At 43.6% G+C, this 17,265-nt stretch overlaps 1 protein-coding gene across 1 annotated transcript in view; it reads right to left on the minus strand.

Moving 5' to 3' along the window:
• Positions 1–1,483: 1,483 nt before the first annotated feature.
• LOC133015750 (protein unc-79 homolog) overlaps positions 1,484–17,265 on the minus strand; it is a 34,728-nt gene continuing 18,946 nt past the window's right edge. The window contains exons 24-51 of the mRNA XM_061083017.1: positions 15,792–15,973; positions 14,973–15,174; positions 14,707–14,889; positions 13,104–13,393; positions 12,801–12,983; positions 12,523–12,685; positions 11,639–11,788; positions 10,469–11,504; positions 10,248–10,420; positions 9,126–9,227; positions 8,581–8,697; positions 7,622–7,724; positions 7,390–7,530; positions 7,256–7,294; positions 7,023–7,135; positions 6,682–6,767; positions 6,117–6,290; positions 5,833–5,901; positions 5,634–5,744; positions 3,825–3,929; positions 3,640–3,717; positions 3,429–3,518; positions 3,164–3,339; positions 2,493–2,676; positions 2,178–2,381; positions 1,951–2,028; positions 1,814–1,855; positions 1,484–1,672 (exon numbers count right to left, since the gene is read on the minus strand). Of these exons, the coding sequence (XP_060939000.1) occupies positions 1,484–1,672; positions 1,814–1,855; positions 1,951–2,028; positions 2,178–2,381; positions 2,493–2,676; positions 3,164–3,339; positions 3,429–3,518; positions 3,640–3,717; positions 3,825–3,929; positions 5,634–5,744; positions 5,833–5,901; positions 6,117–6,290; positions 6,682–6,767; positions 7,023–7,135; positions 7,256–7,294; positions 7,390–7,530; positions 7,622–7,724; positions 8,581–8,697; positions 9,126–9,227; positions 10,248–10,420; positions 10,469–11,504; positions 11,639–11,788; positions 12,523–12,685; positions 12,801–12,983; positions 13,104–13,393; positions 14,707–14,889; positions 14,973–15,174; positions 15,792–15,973 (4,763 nt within the window). The remainder of the gene's footprint in view (positions 1,673–1,813; positions 1,856–1,950; positions 2,029–2,177; positions 2,382–2,492; positions 2,677–3,163; positions 3,340–3,428; positions 3,519–3,639; positions 3,718–3,824; positions 3,930–5,633; positions 5,745–5,832; positions 5,902–6,116; positions 6,291–6,681; positions 6,768–7,022; positions 7,136–7,255; positions 7,295–7,389; positions 7,531–7,621; positions 7,725–8,580; positions 8,698–9,125; positions 9,228–10,247; positions 10,421–10,468; positions 11,505–11,638; positions 11,789–12,522; positions 12,686–12,800; positions 12,984–13,103; positions 13,394–14,706; positions 14,890–14,972; positions 15,175–15,791; positions 15,974–17,265) is intronic.

The raw sequence follows: 17,265 nt of genomic DNA on the forward strand, positions 1-17,265 counted from the left end.
ACTTGGTTAAACACACACATGCACATACACACCTGCATCCACCATCACTTTAATACACACTCACACGCACACACACGCACTCACACAGCAGGAGAGGGGCTCTTTGATGAGCCAAGACTAGAGGTTGATGAGAAGGGGCACTGCAGCCTGATTCAGCCGGCTCGGGGTCACCCAGGAGTGTTTGTGTGTGTGTGTTCATTATTCACATTGTGTGATATCATCACAATGGCGACTCATTTGGCACACACCTCTCAACAACCTCTCATACAGGCATTGGACTAATCAGCTATTTTTTGGGGGGCGAAATCAAATTTGGCTTATTTTTGTCCAATGAACCAATTTCTCCCCCGCAGAATACATTTATGTCATCAGATTGAATTCATCTTAAGGCTTGATAATGAAATCCTTGCAGCGGTGAGGATCAAAACAAAGATGAATGTGCTGCTCGGCTCTCCGGCCCGTGCTGTCATGTCATCTGTTATTCTCAGACGAGAGCTTCGTGGTAATGTGGTTAGACCTCACAACAATACTTAATCACAACAAACCACATTAGGCCAAAGGTAATTGTGTTTGCTTGGTATATGCGTGGGCCAATCTGTTTTGCTGCTGCCAATGAAGTGGGATGGAGAAGGAGTTTGTATGTGTGTGTGTATGAGGCGGGAGGGCTTTCCACTTTGGAACGGGGGGGGGGGGGGTGACACACAACCGAAATAGTCTTGTTTACCTCCAATGTCTGGCTCCACCTTATCGAGTTACGAAGCCGCTGCTGCGACTCAGATTGGCCCCTGATCGATTCGAGACCTGATGGCGAGAGGCAGCGTGACTGACAGTCTGACAAGGATCTCAGGCTCGAGCCGGGTTAATGCACGGCATGTTATTTTTTTTCCCGGAGACACCTGAGCTTTCAGTTTCTCGTCCACACAGCTGATGCTATCACTCTGCCGTCTGCAATATGGTAAACTGGACATTTTCCGCGGCGGCCGGGACATTGAAGGGCAGTGAAATGTCACATTTGAATTTTGTGAAAAGACTTTGTCTCGGCGTTTAGAAAAAACTCATACTTTTATTATTCAGCTTTCAACCAACTTAGAAAGTAATAGAATCTGAATGTTACAGAGTGATCATATCTAAGGTTCAACACACGTTTGCTTTCAGACTCTCACTGTTACAAACATGGGCGTATAGAAATTCTCTCAGTCATCTACTGACTCTGCAGATCTGTTGAAAACAACAGTTAGGCACCTGATACAGTTAACCAACACGAGCCTACAAACCTTGAATCATCAGCTCCAGTGCTAGTACTTCAAAATAGCATAGATTTACTGTACAGATATTATACTAAAGCTGCTGAACGACTCAGTCCAAATGAATCGCACACAGCATCAGTTTAAGTAGGAGTCTTTTTTTTGGTCAGAGGTTTCCGTCAGAGCAGATACACGCAGGTCTAAGGAACGGGACGACGCCGATGTGTCCAGAGGAGAGGTCACATAGGATAGAACTGTGAGGCGGCCTCCGACGACTGGATCTCCACCTGAGCCATCTTGAACTGGGTGCACTGGAGCCACTTGCGCAGGGCGAAGGGAGGGGCTCCGGCCGTCTGGGCCTGCAGACACTGGTGGTTCACCCTGTTCTGGATGGCCTGGAGACGCAACTGAAGCCCTGCAGATAAATGCTAATGGAGGAAGGAGGGAAGGAAGGAAGGAAGGAAGGGAAGACGACAATAAACTTGGTTTGAATTCATAAAAAGTCGATATTTACTTGATTGTTATTCATCTGTACCAGTAATGGCAGAGGGCTTTTTTAAAGGCTTTACCTTGAGGTTTGACTGAATCATGGGCAGCCACATAGGAATCAACTGGAGAGAGGAATGAACATGACGTTGTGTTAGGCTAATTGTTAAGATGACTGAATTTTAGCATATGGGTAAAAAATACTAGAGTTATAACAAACCTTGACGAATATGGTTGAGTTACACTCCTGGAGGGCTTCCATCAGACTGATGACATGAAGACACACCATCTCCACCATCTGACAGAAAACCATCAAAAATGTAAATTGACTACCACTCTAAAGGATTTAATTTGCTTTATATTATACATTTAATAATATAGCTACAACTATACATTAGCTTAGCTTAGCTATATCCCTATTGGTAAATGTAAGGGCAGAACACTCACAACTTTATTGTGGGCCATGAGCTGCAGGATACTGGGTGTAACCCGACTCCAGAACTCTAGGCCGGTGAGGATGGCGCTGGAGGAAAACTCTGTCTGGTTCTGGTTCTGCAGGGACGGAGCCGCGGCCCCCTGCTCGCAGTAGATGGTCCACAGCTGGGCAAACATGAAGGCGTGGAACAGGGAGCACATGTGCAGCACCGACGTCTGGAGGAGGTCAAGAAGGAAATAAAGAAAGGGCCTGTGAGGTGATTCCACTGTAGATCATATTAATGCATCTTAGGTGAGATCATTGGAAGAGATATGTACGTGCCAGACCTTAGACTGCTCTGGGAAACCAATGAGGATGACGATGAGATGATCTGCGATGTGGGAGCCGGCGTCTAGAGGGATGGGCATGCAGGAGGTGGAGCCCTGGTGCAGGGCACAGTGCGTCAAAGAGCCCAAAAGGAGCCAGGACAGCTGGCGGATGTGGGACACACACTCGATGAACTCCTTTGGTCTGCAGAGAGAAATAAAACATTTATAAAAAAATTCAAAACAGCCTCTAAATACTTTTGTTGTGTTTCTCAGGATAATGTCACCATTAGCTAACACTTAAAAGGCAGATTTAACTTAATATTTTCTCACTTATTTTTGGTGGTATTATGTCCAGTTATTTTGATTTTGATTATATGTATAGGGTTTCAACTCTAGACATATCTGCTAATGCTTTTATGTTTTAGTAGCTCAAACAAAAAATGTTTTTTTGCAGAGTCTAGGAGGTTTTCAGAGAGGAGGGGATATTTAAATTCTTTAAATACCAGAAACCAAATTCCATTCAATCAGACATCTCAACTTCTAGTTTAATAAAGCCAAAATGATCTCCCAGGAAAGATACAACTACAGATAAGTGAGAGAACATGTTTCACTGAATGTAACATGGGCAAACCACCCGTTTAAGTCATGGATTCATCACTAAACATGTCTGTGGTTTTTGTAATTCTCACCCTTGTTGCATGGTGGATGGAGGATGATAAAGCCAGGGCAGATACCGCACCACGGCTTTGTTGTCACGGTGATTGCCTTTGCTGATCTCCATGGCGGCGACTTGTGCCAAGCCCACTTTCAGATTTCCGCCGAAAGTGTCCTCGTGCAGCGGCTGACAGCAAGCCTTCATATGGCTCTGGAATACGGATTAGGGATAAAGGTCATGAAAAACATATGATAAAACTCAACAAGCCGTGTGGTGCTCACGTGAAGAACAAGACTTACTTTGAGTTTGGTTAGTGTGTGCATGTCTGCAATGAAGTCCAGCAGCTCGCTTATGTATTGCCTCATGCATTCCATTGCTGCAGTCGTGCACTATGGAGAACAAAGGCAGTTTATCCTTCAGGAGGAGTCACACTGCGTTGCGTCTTTATTTCCTGCTGTTTTACAAGGCTGATTTTAATATAATCCAAACACAAAGCCACTCAAGTCTCACCCCCGGCAGCGTCAGGATCATGTGCTTCTGGATGATGGTGGATTCTGCCAGACGTGTACCGATATCTGCACAGACAAACTGACAAATTCCCCAGACACAGGTTTGAATTTAATGTCGGGAAGAAAGCACTCATGTTCACATTTTGTATTTGATGAACGTAAAGACTTTCTTTTTTTTTTTTTTACCTGGACCAGCAGTAACAAGTTTGTGTCTGGCAGAGGAGACTTGAACTTGAGAGCCTGCAGAAGCTCTAACACCACAATGCGGGACATGTAGAACTTATCTCTCTCCTGGATGCGAGGGAGATAGAGAGTGGAGTAAGTGTACTGATGCAGCAAGACTGCCTTTTTCTATTATCACTCTGCCTTACTCATGCTGCGAGGGGAGCACAAACTCTGTAGCCTGAATAGAGGGGGAAGGACAGGCAGCCAGGAGGGAGGGAGGGAGGGAGGGATGGAGGGAGACAGAGAATAGACAGAGAATAGTGGAGCTGAGGAGTAGATTTAGGCCAGTCCAGATCTCTCCTCCCAGAGTCCCAGGCAGCTCAGATGAGGCTGTCAGGCTGCCTTCTCCCTCCCCGAGGACAGGCTGCTCTCTTTGTTCATCCCTTCCACACAAAGCCCAGCTGCCTGTTTACAAACCACACTGTCATCTTCTGGCTTCCACTTTGCCCATCTCTTTCTCTATGCAGTCGCGGGCACATGCTCCCGCGCTTCCACGGAATTTCGGCGCCGCTCCTGACATTTACACATCGCGTGACATTTTTATTGCGCGTACCTGTAACACGGCAGCCTCATAATTAAAGGTTAATGGAGCATGTCCCTTCGGTAAATAGCAAATCATAGGTGGCACTTAAGGCAGAGGGCCCGGGCCCATCTGTGACTAATGGTGTGTGGTGTGAAAAACTTTATTCTGTGCAGGAAAAGCTGAATTTGTGTCCTTAAAAGCCGACCTCCTGAGGTGGCTGAAAAAGCCTCCCCTGTGCTTCCCAGTAAGATCCCCTCGCCATATAACAACTGCACAGGACAGGTTCCAAAAGCAATTGCTCATGGTGACTCCGGATTTTGAAAAGAGGATATTATACGGTGAGGAATTAAAGAGGGTGTAGAAAATCAATACTGCAGGAGACATAAAGCATGCAGTGTTGACAGTGGTGGAGGACTGAGGATCCATCTGGCCGAACGGTGCAGACAGCCCTGGCTCCATCTCCGTCTGAGACAGCCACTCTGAGACACACCATGCATCCACCGGCCCGAGCACACCAACTAATCATGTTAATCAATACAGGCTGATTGCCTACTTAATCATCAGTGACACATAGGCACAATTCTGGCTGACTGGAGAGTCGGGGAAGTAGGTGTAGCACTGAAAGAGTGATGAGCAGGAAGGCCTGCAAACAGGAGCTCAACATTTTTAACACTGCAGATTAGTTTTAAAGCTTTAACTCCTCCAGGTCTGAATAAACACCACACGTCAGCACATGTTTTATTCCAACATATCAAACTCTACACTTTCCCATTTCTTCAGTAGGCTCTAGAAAAAAAACGTTTTTTCACAGAAATTTTGCTGTTAAAGTATCCCATAAAAAATACAGTAAATTAATTAACCTAGTATTGAATGTTCGATTTTATTGAATTCTATGAAAAATATGTATGTAATGTAAAGATGTCATTCATTCAAGATCTGCATTAAAAAAAATATCAGTAAAACAATTGAAGATTATTTTCTGTAATTTGACGGAAAGTGTTTGGCAACTTTTGCTGCCAGATTTTTACCATTTATTTTTCTACAGTGTAGCAACTGCCAACAATATACAATATATCAGGTGGCAGAGAAGATTTGATAATGAGGGTGAGGCCCATAAGGACACTATTTAAATGCTGGCAGTGTCATTATTCTGTAGCCATTACGTAATGCAATCAACATTTATTTCATAATAAATAATAAATAAATGCTTAATAAATAAAAGATAATAAAACAAAAAGGAGGGATACCTTGTTGAAGCCTTTGTAACACAGTCCACACAGCTCTACGAGGTAGGAGAGACTGAACATGCCATACTGGATGACAAAACTCAGCAACTTTGAGGATGGCTCCAGGAGACTCTGCAGAAAAGAGAAGTAAAATAATATATATTTCATCCAAAACCAGGATTTGGACAAATCCGAATGTAAAACCCTGCCCTGAGCTTACCCGGGTTGCGTTTGTGGTCGGGATTTTCAACAGACAAATGATAATCCTCAGGCTGGAATCCATGGGGCACTATTGAAACATTCAGATGTTTTAGAAATTCATCTGCAGTGATAAATCGATCGTCGTACATTAATTTGCCCTCCAAGAGTCAAATCAATTACAATGTTAAGCCTCTGTCCTATTGAACCCAACAAGGGCACACAGCTAGATGCTATTTCCTGCAGCCATAATCACATTAAACCATATCAGACCATGACTAAGTGGATGGCAGAGTCAATATCTACCTTCAGAGGGAGCACGGAGGGCAGTTTGGTGAGGAAGGTCTGGAACTGGTTGCAGATGGTGGTCCACAGGTTGCTGGGAGAGTCCATGGGGAGGGCCTCCATGAAGGTGGCGATGTTTTCCAGGCAGTGCAGCATTGTGCCCCCTGCCGGCAGACTCTTCTTGTTGTTCAAGCCCTGAAGGGGGGCACAGAGGCATTAACCACAACAGCCTTATATAATGAGACTCTATGAGCGAAGATATTTCCATTTAACTGATCGCTCAGTCATGATCAATCACAATGGCCATGATGAGGGTAGGGGATATAGGGCACTGAGGCAAAGATGATTGCTCGGATGGGTTCACGGATCAGTGGCTTCTTAGCTGTCGTTTATCTAACTTTAAAATAACAATCAACTTTAACAGTGGTGCAGGCTAGGGCAGGTTTTCTGGAACGCTCCGATGATTTGTTGTTTATAGATGTGCTTATGCTCTACATGTAGCAGGAGCCACAGAGGCTACAGCTTTGACAAGAGCTCCTCCTGCTGGTTTAATTACTCACCACCGACACATGATGGAAAATCCTACCTCGAGTAGCATGTTGAGGGCCGCAACTGAGCTGAGCTCGTTGAAATCTATCAGGGACGATGCAAGCGTTCGCAGAAAACTTCCATCTGAAAAAAGATAGAGATAAAAATAATGAAGTTTCCAGTATTTCCAGTGGGAACATTCTAAGTCTCACCATTATGTAAAGAAAATGTAAAAAATTAAATCTAATATTTGAAGAAAAGCAGCAAAATATTCATCTAATATAGGTTTAAGATTTAGAACGAGGTCAAAAAACATAGAAATTAGTAGTTATTAGTCTCTATAGACAAAGTGCAGGTACAGTTTTTAAAATTTTTGTGTTTCAAGTTGGATGAACAGACCTTTAATGTTACTCTGGAAGAGTTGAGGCAGGATGCCGTTCGGGGCCAGCTGGTGAAACATACAGCGCAGGAACTGCTTGGCTACACCTGCTACATTCCCTGGGATCAACATGCTGCAAAACACCACAGGGGGAGAATGTCTGAGTCGGACAGGCAGTCGCTCCTCACATGTATTTTTAAACTCACACCGAAACATCTGAGCGCACTGGTGTGACGGCTGTAACGTCTCATACCTCTCAGCTTGTCCAGAAAAATTGGCACTGGATGCCAACCTGAAAGAAGAAGTGGATGAGGATGAATTATGCATGAGTTCTGTGGGTGAGTCATGAAACTTCATTTAACGGTGAATTGCTGTGTGGCCGCATACCTGCCCACAGACTGCATGATGTCGAGGAGCATTGGAGCAGCCAGATCGGGGCTGAGGTGGACGAACATGGAGAGAACGACCACAGCGAGGCCGAGCGTCTCCTCGTCATACTCCTCCAGCACAGCCGCACAGTCACGACACCTGGGAATACACGGGTGAATACACATGGACCAATCTAAGCATGGAGATGACTTGTTTCAACTCAAGACCAGCTATCGTCTCATTCACTCACCTATCAGACATCGTGGTAGGCTGCTCGTCAATGAACTCCTCAGGCGCAGGGACGAACATGCTCACTGTGCTTGGGGCAGAGAGCAGGCTGGTTTTCGTCGGACCTGAAGGGGAAGAATATCAGTGATGAAAAAAAGAGATACAGGCATTTGGTAAGATTTGGTTATTTGATCCCGAATTAGGTCAATGAGAAATAAAAAATGTTTTGCATTAATCCTAATCTTACAATTTCAAAGATTATATATACAAAGGGAAATTCCAGTATTTTTAAAACCTGGGCCCTGTGTTTATAAATGTGGCTGTGAATGGTACTTGGTACAAAAACCTTTGACTTTGAACCAGTAGATCACCTCACCGGCAGCAGCAACACGGCAGCAGTGGTAACAATGTTATTTTATGGGGCAACGAAGGCAGTCCACGAAATCAGCTCTCAAAGTAATAGTGTGCACGTTGAGTGAGACACGTGTAATGTTGCCAGACTCTTGGCAAAACCCCACAATAACAATTTTACCCTTTGTTTCATGGACTGTCACAGTTGCCCCATAAGATTAAATTGCAGCCACTGCCATTGTGTCCTGGCTGCCAGTGGGGGCAATCTCCTGGACCCATTTCAAAAGAGCTTTAAAGGTACGATTATTTTTTACACCTGAAAAATACCTGAAATCTCTTTTCAGCTCATTTTCAATGTTCTGCTGTTTTTCTTTCGATTTATTTATTAGTGTTCACTAGTTTGTCTTGATTTTAAAGATGACAGAAATATGTACTATAGTTTTGGCCAATCTTTCTAAATGTGTCAAAATCGTAACCTCCCAATGTTCTTTATTGTATTGCATGTATCCCTGATTTTAATATCAACAAATATAACTGGTCACTAAGTGGCTATTTTGTTTTCCATGACATATTTCCACATAACTCTTCATTTGGTCATGATGGAATAAATTCAAGTCTAAAGCAACTGACCCGTTTCCCAGGTGCTGATGTTGTGTGGAGCGCTGGATTGATGCTCCAGCTGTCGCTTCATGAGCTGGCTCATGGTCAGAGCGCCCAGAGAGCCTCGCTTCACCTGACGGTACTGAGCTGAAGGTCGGACACAGAGGACAACATCTGGGTTAAAGTACCAGCGACACTTATTCCAGTTTATCGAAAAAACAAGTGTGTGTATGGGTTACATGGAAAGACACTCACATAGAAAGAGATGGTCAGTGTCATTTGTAGTCATTCAAATATTTAGCTCAGTTTGCTGAGGAGCTAAATCATTATAACAATTTTTTATTGTGAAACTAATTAGAAAACAATCAGGGGTTCCTAGAATTTCTTTTGGTTTTATGAAAGTCAATAATGATATTATGTGATATTTGTTGAACATTTCCAGCTCCAATATGAAGTTGATCAAATAATTTGCAGAGAAACATCCAGCAACTACAGGTAATAAAGCATATTTGACTGCACACAATTAAAAGTAAGTCTGATTGAAGTTCATATGTAATGAAATATTTGCATCCTACTTGATACTGAAGAGCGATGGCTCGTTTCAGGCATAGCAGCTTCGAGCGTTGGGGCTGAGGCAGATTCTCGTGGCTTTTCCAATGTAGACAGAACTTTGTGATCTGCAAGGCAACATGGGTGAATGATGGGCGGGGCACTGGCATCAGAATATATGCCGTTAGTTATCCAAGTTTAGTTCTCATCTATTTAGTGCTAATTGAATCACAGTTTATATTCAATTCTGTGTTTTGCTCCCTCATAAAATCACTGTTCGCAGCTTAAACTGGTTGGATGAGATCAAATTGTGCCTTGCTCTTCAGCTTCCTTTAAGCTAGATCAAAGTGTTAGTTGTCTCAGTTGAAGGACTTGTTGTGTGTGTGTTTGTGTAATGGGAACACAGATAGAAAACACACCACAGGACATTACAAGTGGTAAATTGGGTAAAGAGGACATGCACTTGTTCTGAACTGCATTTCCAATGCGGTGCATATCCCAAGATCTAAAAGAAGAAAAAGCAGTATGTGTTTCTTTTAGTGCCTATCCTAGACTTCATAAAGATGGACGACACATCTTCAGTTCCTCCCACTCTATGGGAAATTAAGGCAAAACATCTCCGATACAAACACGGCCATCTTGCACATTTGGAGCCAAATCCGCAGGGGCAGCAATTGGGGGATGGAGCCACGGTAGAATATCCGGAAACAAAAATTCAACAATTCTATCACAGCAAACCTCAAGTCTGCAAAAATGTTGTCAATGTTACATTATAATAGAAAAGTAGTCTAGTGTAACTGCAGGCTTACATTTTGATAACATTAGTTTATTGAGTCTTGTCAGGCTTTTCTGTGACATTAAGTACAAACTGTTTGTAGTCAATCCCCCAAAACCCGCAAAACGTTTTGGTGGTTCTTGAACACTTTGGTTTCAATACAGAGTTTAACTTGTTTTAGCTTATAATATATAATCACTTTATTTAATAAGCCTTCTCATTTCTTAGATATCAACGGAAAATATTTTGAAACCTTGAAACTTACATCATATTATCAGTGCACTGGTATAGTTGCACATGAGCCACTGCAACAAAATTACTAAATCAGCACCGACTACTTCCATCTTATCCTGATCTAATCCTTTCCTCCTACCTGTTTCTGTAGCCTGCTCCCCAGCGAGCTTATCGAACGTGTTGAACGAGATGTCCAGGTATTCCCTTTGGATGGCGCTGACCGCTATCTTCCTCTGCTTCCGTTGACGGGGAACAATCTGGATTTTAAATTCTGCCTCTTCATTGTCGTCTGCATTGTCGGGTTTGGGGTCACTGTCTGCATCATCGCCCATGTCGTCATCATCTTCATCATCGCCGTACTCTTCCTCATCGTTGCTGGTACTCTTGCTCTTCTCTGGTGAGGACGGAGGCTCTGCTTTGTCTTCTGGGATGTCCAAGAAGATGGTCCTACCAGAGGGACTTGTCCCGATCCTCAGCTCGTCAAGGGCCACAAATGTCTCGTCTAATGAGGTGTCAGGGATATGCGGGGTCTTCCTCAGCAGGTCTCTTTTCTGCTTTAGAGTCATGGGGCTTTCATGGCAGACATTATCCAGTCGGTCGGGAAGATCCAAAGAGGTGCTGGGAGTCACACGGTTTGTCATCTTTTCCAAGCCGCTCTCTCCCATCAGAAAGCCTGGGGTGTTTTTTTCGCTGGAGCAGTCCTCCACACTCACCTGAACCAATGGAGACATGCGGAGGGTGCTACTGCTCGCAGGGGAAGCAGAGACCTTCGGGCTCCCGTTGAACCTGGAGCTCAGGAGGGTGTTCAGGTCGAATTCCTCATCACTCTCAACGATCCTCAGAGGAGGCAGTTGTTCAAACACCAAGGAGTCGCTGTCGGACATCGAGAGCAGAGAGTGTTTCTCTGGAATCGAGGTGCAGTCAGAAGAGAGGTCGATGAGATCCTGGTCCTCTTTTCCCTGAATTGACCCCAACAAGGAGCTCTGGTCCAACTTGTCGTCGAAGGTCTCCATGCAGCTGAGACGGACCTCGGGAATGACAGGTTTGGAGATGTCTGAGTGGCCGCCCCGAGATCCTCGCCGGTCCACACCATCATTGGCATCCGCACGCACTGAAGAGCCATCAGAGGATCCTATGCCATGACGTCTGCTGTGGGACGTGACAGACGAAGGAGGCAGGATTACTGGGGGAACCTGCATGTCGCAGCGATCGATGCATGACTTGCGTCTGTGCTCGTCCAGATTGAAGAGGATGGAGTCTGTGTTGGAGATGTCCAGAGACTTCTGCTTGTGCATGGCCTGCAGCCGCTTCTTCCTGGTGCTCTCCTCCCTCACACAGTGCAGGATGCTGTCCTGAAGGGCGCTGGCCTCGCGGTACTCTGACAGCTCAATTTCACCTGAAGAACAACAAAAGAAATATTATCACATTGAACAAAACAAGCCTCCTGCAACCAAAAAAAAAAAGTGGTGTTAAAGCTTCAATCGATGATCTGTAAAACCACACTTGAATCTAAAAGCCTCTGGTTCTTACTTTTTTTGGCATTCAGCTCCACCGGCTGGTATTTCACAGACTTGCTGCCCCCTATCCTCTTTAGTCGGGCGAAGAAGGTTTGTGACTCCTTGTTAGCAGCACCAGTTGGAGTGTCATGGACGTCTGACTCATCAAATACACTGTCCTCCTCTAAAATGGAGAAAAAAATGGAGAATTAACATCAGCAGAGCATTTATGTAGTATACAGTATCTAAACCTGACTTAGGAATCATTTTTTTCGTAATATGAATTGTTGTCTATAAAGTGTATCCATTTAGAGAAAATCTCAATCCATATTTATGTTTATAAGTTGTATGAATAACTTAAGCAAACGTTTTAAATAACGTCAAAAATCAAGATCACATCATTACTACACACTATCACGGGCAGTGGTGGGATGTGACAACATATATTTACTTCGTTACTTTATTTAGTAGTACACTTTTTATCTTTATTTATTTACTTACTTTATATTATTGTCAGAAGATATCTGATCTCTCTTCTCCACTACATTGCATTATATGTTCACATATAATAAAAATATATATATTTTTTAAATAATCCAAAATGAGAGGGGAACTGGTCCGCTGATCCAATCAGAGTGAGCACGTAACATTAGACCCCGCCTCCTTCAATGGGAGAAAAGCATGCCTGCAGCCACAGACTCGCCGCCACTTAGCAAGTACTTTTAATTTAAATACTTAACTTAAGTGTATTTAAAAAGACGCACTTAACTTTACTCAAGTGGAAATGTTCATGGGATATTTTTACTTGTTTATTTGAGTTCCTCCCCCCACCACTGATCACAAGACAACATTGTTAAAGCTCATACAGCCCATTATCAAAGTTTATAAACAAACATTCTTCTCCTTATTGTTTGTCACCTTTTTCCTTCTCACTGTAGCGGCTCATGTTGGAGTTGTCGCTGTAGAGGGGTCCTGCGGTGGCGTGGGGACGACAGCTGTGATACTGGGCGTTGAGTGTGTTGATGGTGATGTGGATTAGGTGGAGGACGATTTTACTGCCATCCATGTCTCTGGAAGGGTACTGCAGGTAACAGGAATATGTAATACCGTTATTATTTCAAACTCTTTGTAAATCAAACTGTTGATTTAAAGAAAATATGATGATCACCCCATCCACATATTCATTCAAAGAGTACCTTGTACAGGATGACCAGCAGGGCTTTGAGCCACATCTGTCGGATGTGAGGCTTCAGCGCCCACAGAGAGCATCGAGGCGGCTGCTGGAAATAGTGTCTCAGTTGGGGACACGTGCAGTACTTCAACACCTGGACCACAAGAGGGAGCAGCTGCTTCCCCAGACCGATGTTGTAGTCCATCACCTGAAGGAGGGACAATTACCGTTCATTTGTATGCAGATTATCAAAGTATAATCCTTAAAGTAAGCCATTTAACAGTATACACAGGATATAAAAGTGATGGTGAGTCTATATTTCAGTCACTTGTGCGATTCCAGCGATGAAGGCGTTGAAGCAGGTGGAGGTGCGCATCTTCTGCGGTGCGATCATGAAGCAGCCCTCCTGCTGGTCGTATCCCAGCAGCACATACAGGTGACGCTTCACCGTATTGAAAGCCTTGGCACTGCCGATGTCGGCCTCTGCGCTGCTCTGGTCTTTGGCCATGAATTTCATCAGCACCATGATGAGCTGGTGAACCGTCTGGTGGTCTATGCCGGCGTCCTCGGGAAGCAGGTCTTTGATGGTAGAATCATCCTCGGGGGACGGCGTCTGGCCTACGAGAGAAGCTGAAGCGTCAGGGTTAAAGTGAGGGGGCAGACGTGCTGCAGACAGGATGGGGTAGAGGGAAGGGTGTAGGAGCAGGGAGGGGGTGTGTGTGGGGGGGGGGTTAACAACCAGGGCCGGGTCTAGGCAGGGGCAAGAGGGGGGCTGGCCCCCTCAAATAAATGTTGTGCCCCCTCAAACTAAATCCCAATTTATAATAATAATAATATAATAAAGCACAATGCCCCCTCAAGATTTGTGGCTGCCCCCTCATACATGCCTGTCTAGACCCGGCCCTGTTAACAACACAGAGATGGAGTCAACACATCCTCTCCACTGCTCTGTCAAAAGAGGTGGAGACATCAGTGGAATGTGTAAACTGGGTAAACACCAAACATGACCTGCTGCTGTCAGCAGGCCTGTTTTCTTTTCACTCTTTCCTGTGTCAGAATGCGACTGACATCCGGATGAAAAAACAACGTCTGTCACCACAGAGCAAACATTGCTTTTTCGTTTTTCATATCTTCATGACTTTATTTATAGAAACAGAGAAACTTTACCTTCCAATACGATGAGATTATGCAAAGTAAATGTCTCCAATCTGGATTGTTATTTACCTGGCAGGACTTTGTCTATCATATCTCCCAGAGTCGGGGCAGACTGCTCTTGCCTCGTAAGCCTTAGAGCTAAAAACCACATATGAAGAACACAATTTAGGAGCATGTACAGGGGATGTAACACAGGACACGTGTCTGAGCTTCACATGCACGCACAAACACACATCCAAAACGGCACAGAACTCAGAACAGAACAGAATCTCAAAATGTTTTCCTGAGATTTAGAGCATCACAAATATATCAAGAAGAAACATGTCTTAGAAGCTCAGACAGCCTGCTGTGCAGAGCCAGATACAAAATGAATGACTTTTCCAAACAAATGTCGGGAACAAACGAGTGAGGAAAGAAACATTAGGAGAATGGGACCAGACCTTGGTGGAATCGTGTTTGCAAATAGGATTAAAGGCAGATTGAGACAAATTGTGATTTATGAATATGGGTAATACGAATAAGATTAGAACGATTGATTGATTGAAGGTTTAAAAAAAGCATCAGTTTCCCCGACAAATGAAGATAAAGTAGGCCGAGTCATGTGACGCTTTAAACAGGAACAGACTTAAAATTTACTTTAAGATGCATTGACCTCTATAAGGTCAAGAAAATGCCTTGAACGAGGTATTTGCAAACACTGTTCCACCACAGACCGAGTGAAAGTGACACAGGTTAAGACTCAAACTGACTGGCTGATCTACTACTGTGCTACTCACGAATTCGGTTACACAGTGACTCTGGGAGTGAAAACGCCCGTTTATTCTCAGCGGGGCCTCCCTTCACACTGTCACGGAGCGAGCGCACACTCTTCTGCCGATTCCTGGCAAAACGGGCCCGACGAATCTTCCACATTGCCGCGTCGCTGAGGTTGGCCACATTGGTTCGTACAGCTGTGATGGCTGAAAAAGAAGGGTTTACAAACAAAATGTGGGTAAAAGATGTGAAGGAAAAAAAAGGGTAAAACTGTGAGGAGACTACACACTTGTAGGGAAAGGGAAGTCCTTGTTGCAGTCCAGGTGTAACTGGGCCTCCAGAGATAAGGTTTCAAAGCGGTTGACAAAAAACTCCCAGCTGAGAGCAGGAATATCTTTCTTCAGGAAGTGCAGCAGCAGGAGTTTGCTGAGGATGACTGGTCGATCCCTCACCACAGTGTCAAACTGGAAGTCCAGGCACAGACACAGGCCCTACAAAGCACACAGGGTTTGAGAACTGACTGAGAATTCTTCCACTACGGATAAAGTATTAGATGGTTCCAGTCTCTGTCTTGTGTTAAATCAGAAATACGATATTTATCCTTTGTCATTTTGGTTAAGGTTAAAAAAACAACCATTACTTAGCTAATTGCATCACACATCTGCTGTGCAAATCATTTTAAACATGGGTAAAATTCACAAAAGAAACAGCAGCTATAACTGAACGGTAATTAAAATGGTAAAAAACAACATTAAAGTTAATTTGTAGTGAAGTTTAAATTATCCAATTAGTTTACTTTTACTCTGATATTTCCTAATTACAATATTGTAGACTTACAAAGTGAAGTAAAGTAAGCATGAGCTCATAGGCAGTATATGTAGGTGCATGGTCTGTGTTAATTTTTACCCTTAAGTTAAACAGACAGCTGAAAAATATGTCAATGTTAACAACATCTATGTAATTGCATCAAAATATGTTCTGCTGTATATTTATACATTTCACAACTTTGGAAACACAGAACATCAATGTACCAAAAATTAGGAAAAGACAGTGAAAGGGACAGCAACACATTACATGAGACTTATGACTGTGAGTGTGCACAGGTCACCTGCAGGGCCGGCCTCTTTATGGTGTCCAGCAGCAGGCGGGCTCGGGTGGCCACGGCCGGGTTTACATCCTCCACAGATGCCAGGAAGCAGCAGAACGCGTGGGCCAGAGAATACTTCAGCAGGTGGTTTTTCGTCACCGCGCCAATGTCCAGGAACCGACAGAGCACCGCCACCTTCTCAACTGGAAGAAAGAATCAGTGAAAGGGAAAGATTGTCAGTAACAAAGACAGATTACACAATAAAATGAGGAGGCTGAGCTGCCAGACGTCCTCCCATAATTACCATGATACCATAAACAGACCCAGGGATGAGATCACTAATGAAGATAAGTTAGTATATGTCATATCATATTTGTCATGGCTTAATGTTAGGTGTGTCAATTCACATTTTGTTAGCATTCGTATGAAATTAAACAATAATAATATGCATTCCTATAATTCTGACCGGTAATTGTTGGCTTTATTTATCATTATCGAGATTAAGATCTATAAATAGACACTTTCTTCTGAAATCCATTAACTCTCACCCACTCAGTGTTGACAAGTGTTGACCACTAGGTGTCAGTGTGGGAGCGACAACATCATGCCAGAGCAGTGAAAGCCACAGAAATCTAAATTTTTGCATGATTCACAACTACCACAGTTGAATAATCTGTTGGAAACGCTAATAATAGGGTTTTATAATAATGATACTAGTACGATACATGCTCATGTTCATGATATATGACACCTGGCATTTACAGACAGACAGATGAACTGAATCTCCTCAAGTATTAATATCCGCAATAGGCTAATAATAACCTTTAAAAAAAATCTACTGCCTATTGGATCAACCATCACTCTGGTTGCTCTACTGTTTCCCCTCCATCCATACATGGAGTCTGAGAACCTGTCCTCTGCCTCTGTCTCAAGGTCACACAGACCCTCTCTGCCAATCACAAGGCGAGAAAACCTTATTAATCCCACAATTCCCCATCGCTGCCTGTAAGAGCCAAATGGTAACCATGACAACACAAGAGGGAGATTTCAGCAGGCAGGAAATGGTTTATGAAGCGTATTACATAAATAAACTGGGGGTCGTCCTCTATCAATTCATTCATAAAACAACAATCACATCATTAACAATGAAAATAAAACAACTCAGTGAGGATGTTTTATTCGCATCATAATGAGCTTGATGCTGTGTTTAATGTGAGGCCACATGCAGTTCATGATCATTAAGATGTCAGCAGCTGCAGATGTCAGATATATTTTATATAATTCTACACATTACAATGAAGCCACTTTCAGACATGAACTCCAGAAAAACATCTGGAACCAATTTTCTGGATTTTACGATTTAATTATGAGATATTTGTATTCTTTTGTTTTATTTTCAGTTTTGCATCCAAACATGTTGCCAACATGCCCGTTCACTCGATGTGAATTCACCTAATAATCCTATGGTATTCTCACATGGGCTCTCTCAGACAAT

This window comes from Limanda limanda, chromosome 12 (genome assembly GCF_963576545.1).
Source record: "Limanda limanda chromosome 12, fLimLim1.1, whole genome shotgun sequence".
In the NCBI taxonomy this organism is placed as follows: Eukaryota; Metazoa; Chordata; class Actinopteri; order Pleuronectiformes; family Pleuronectidae; genus Limanda; species Limanda limanda.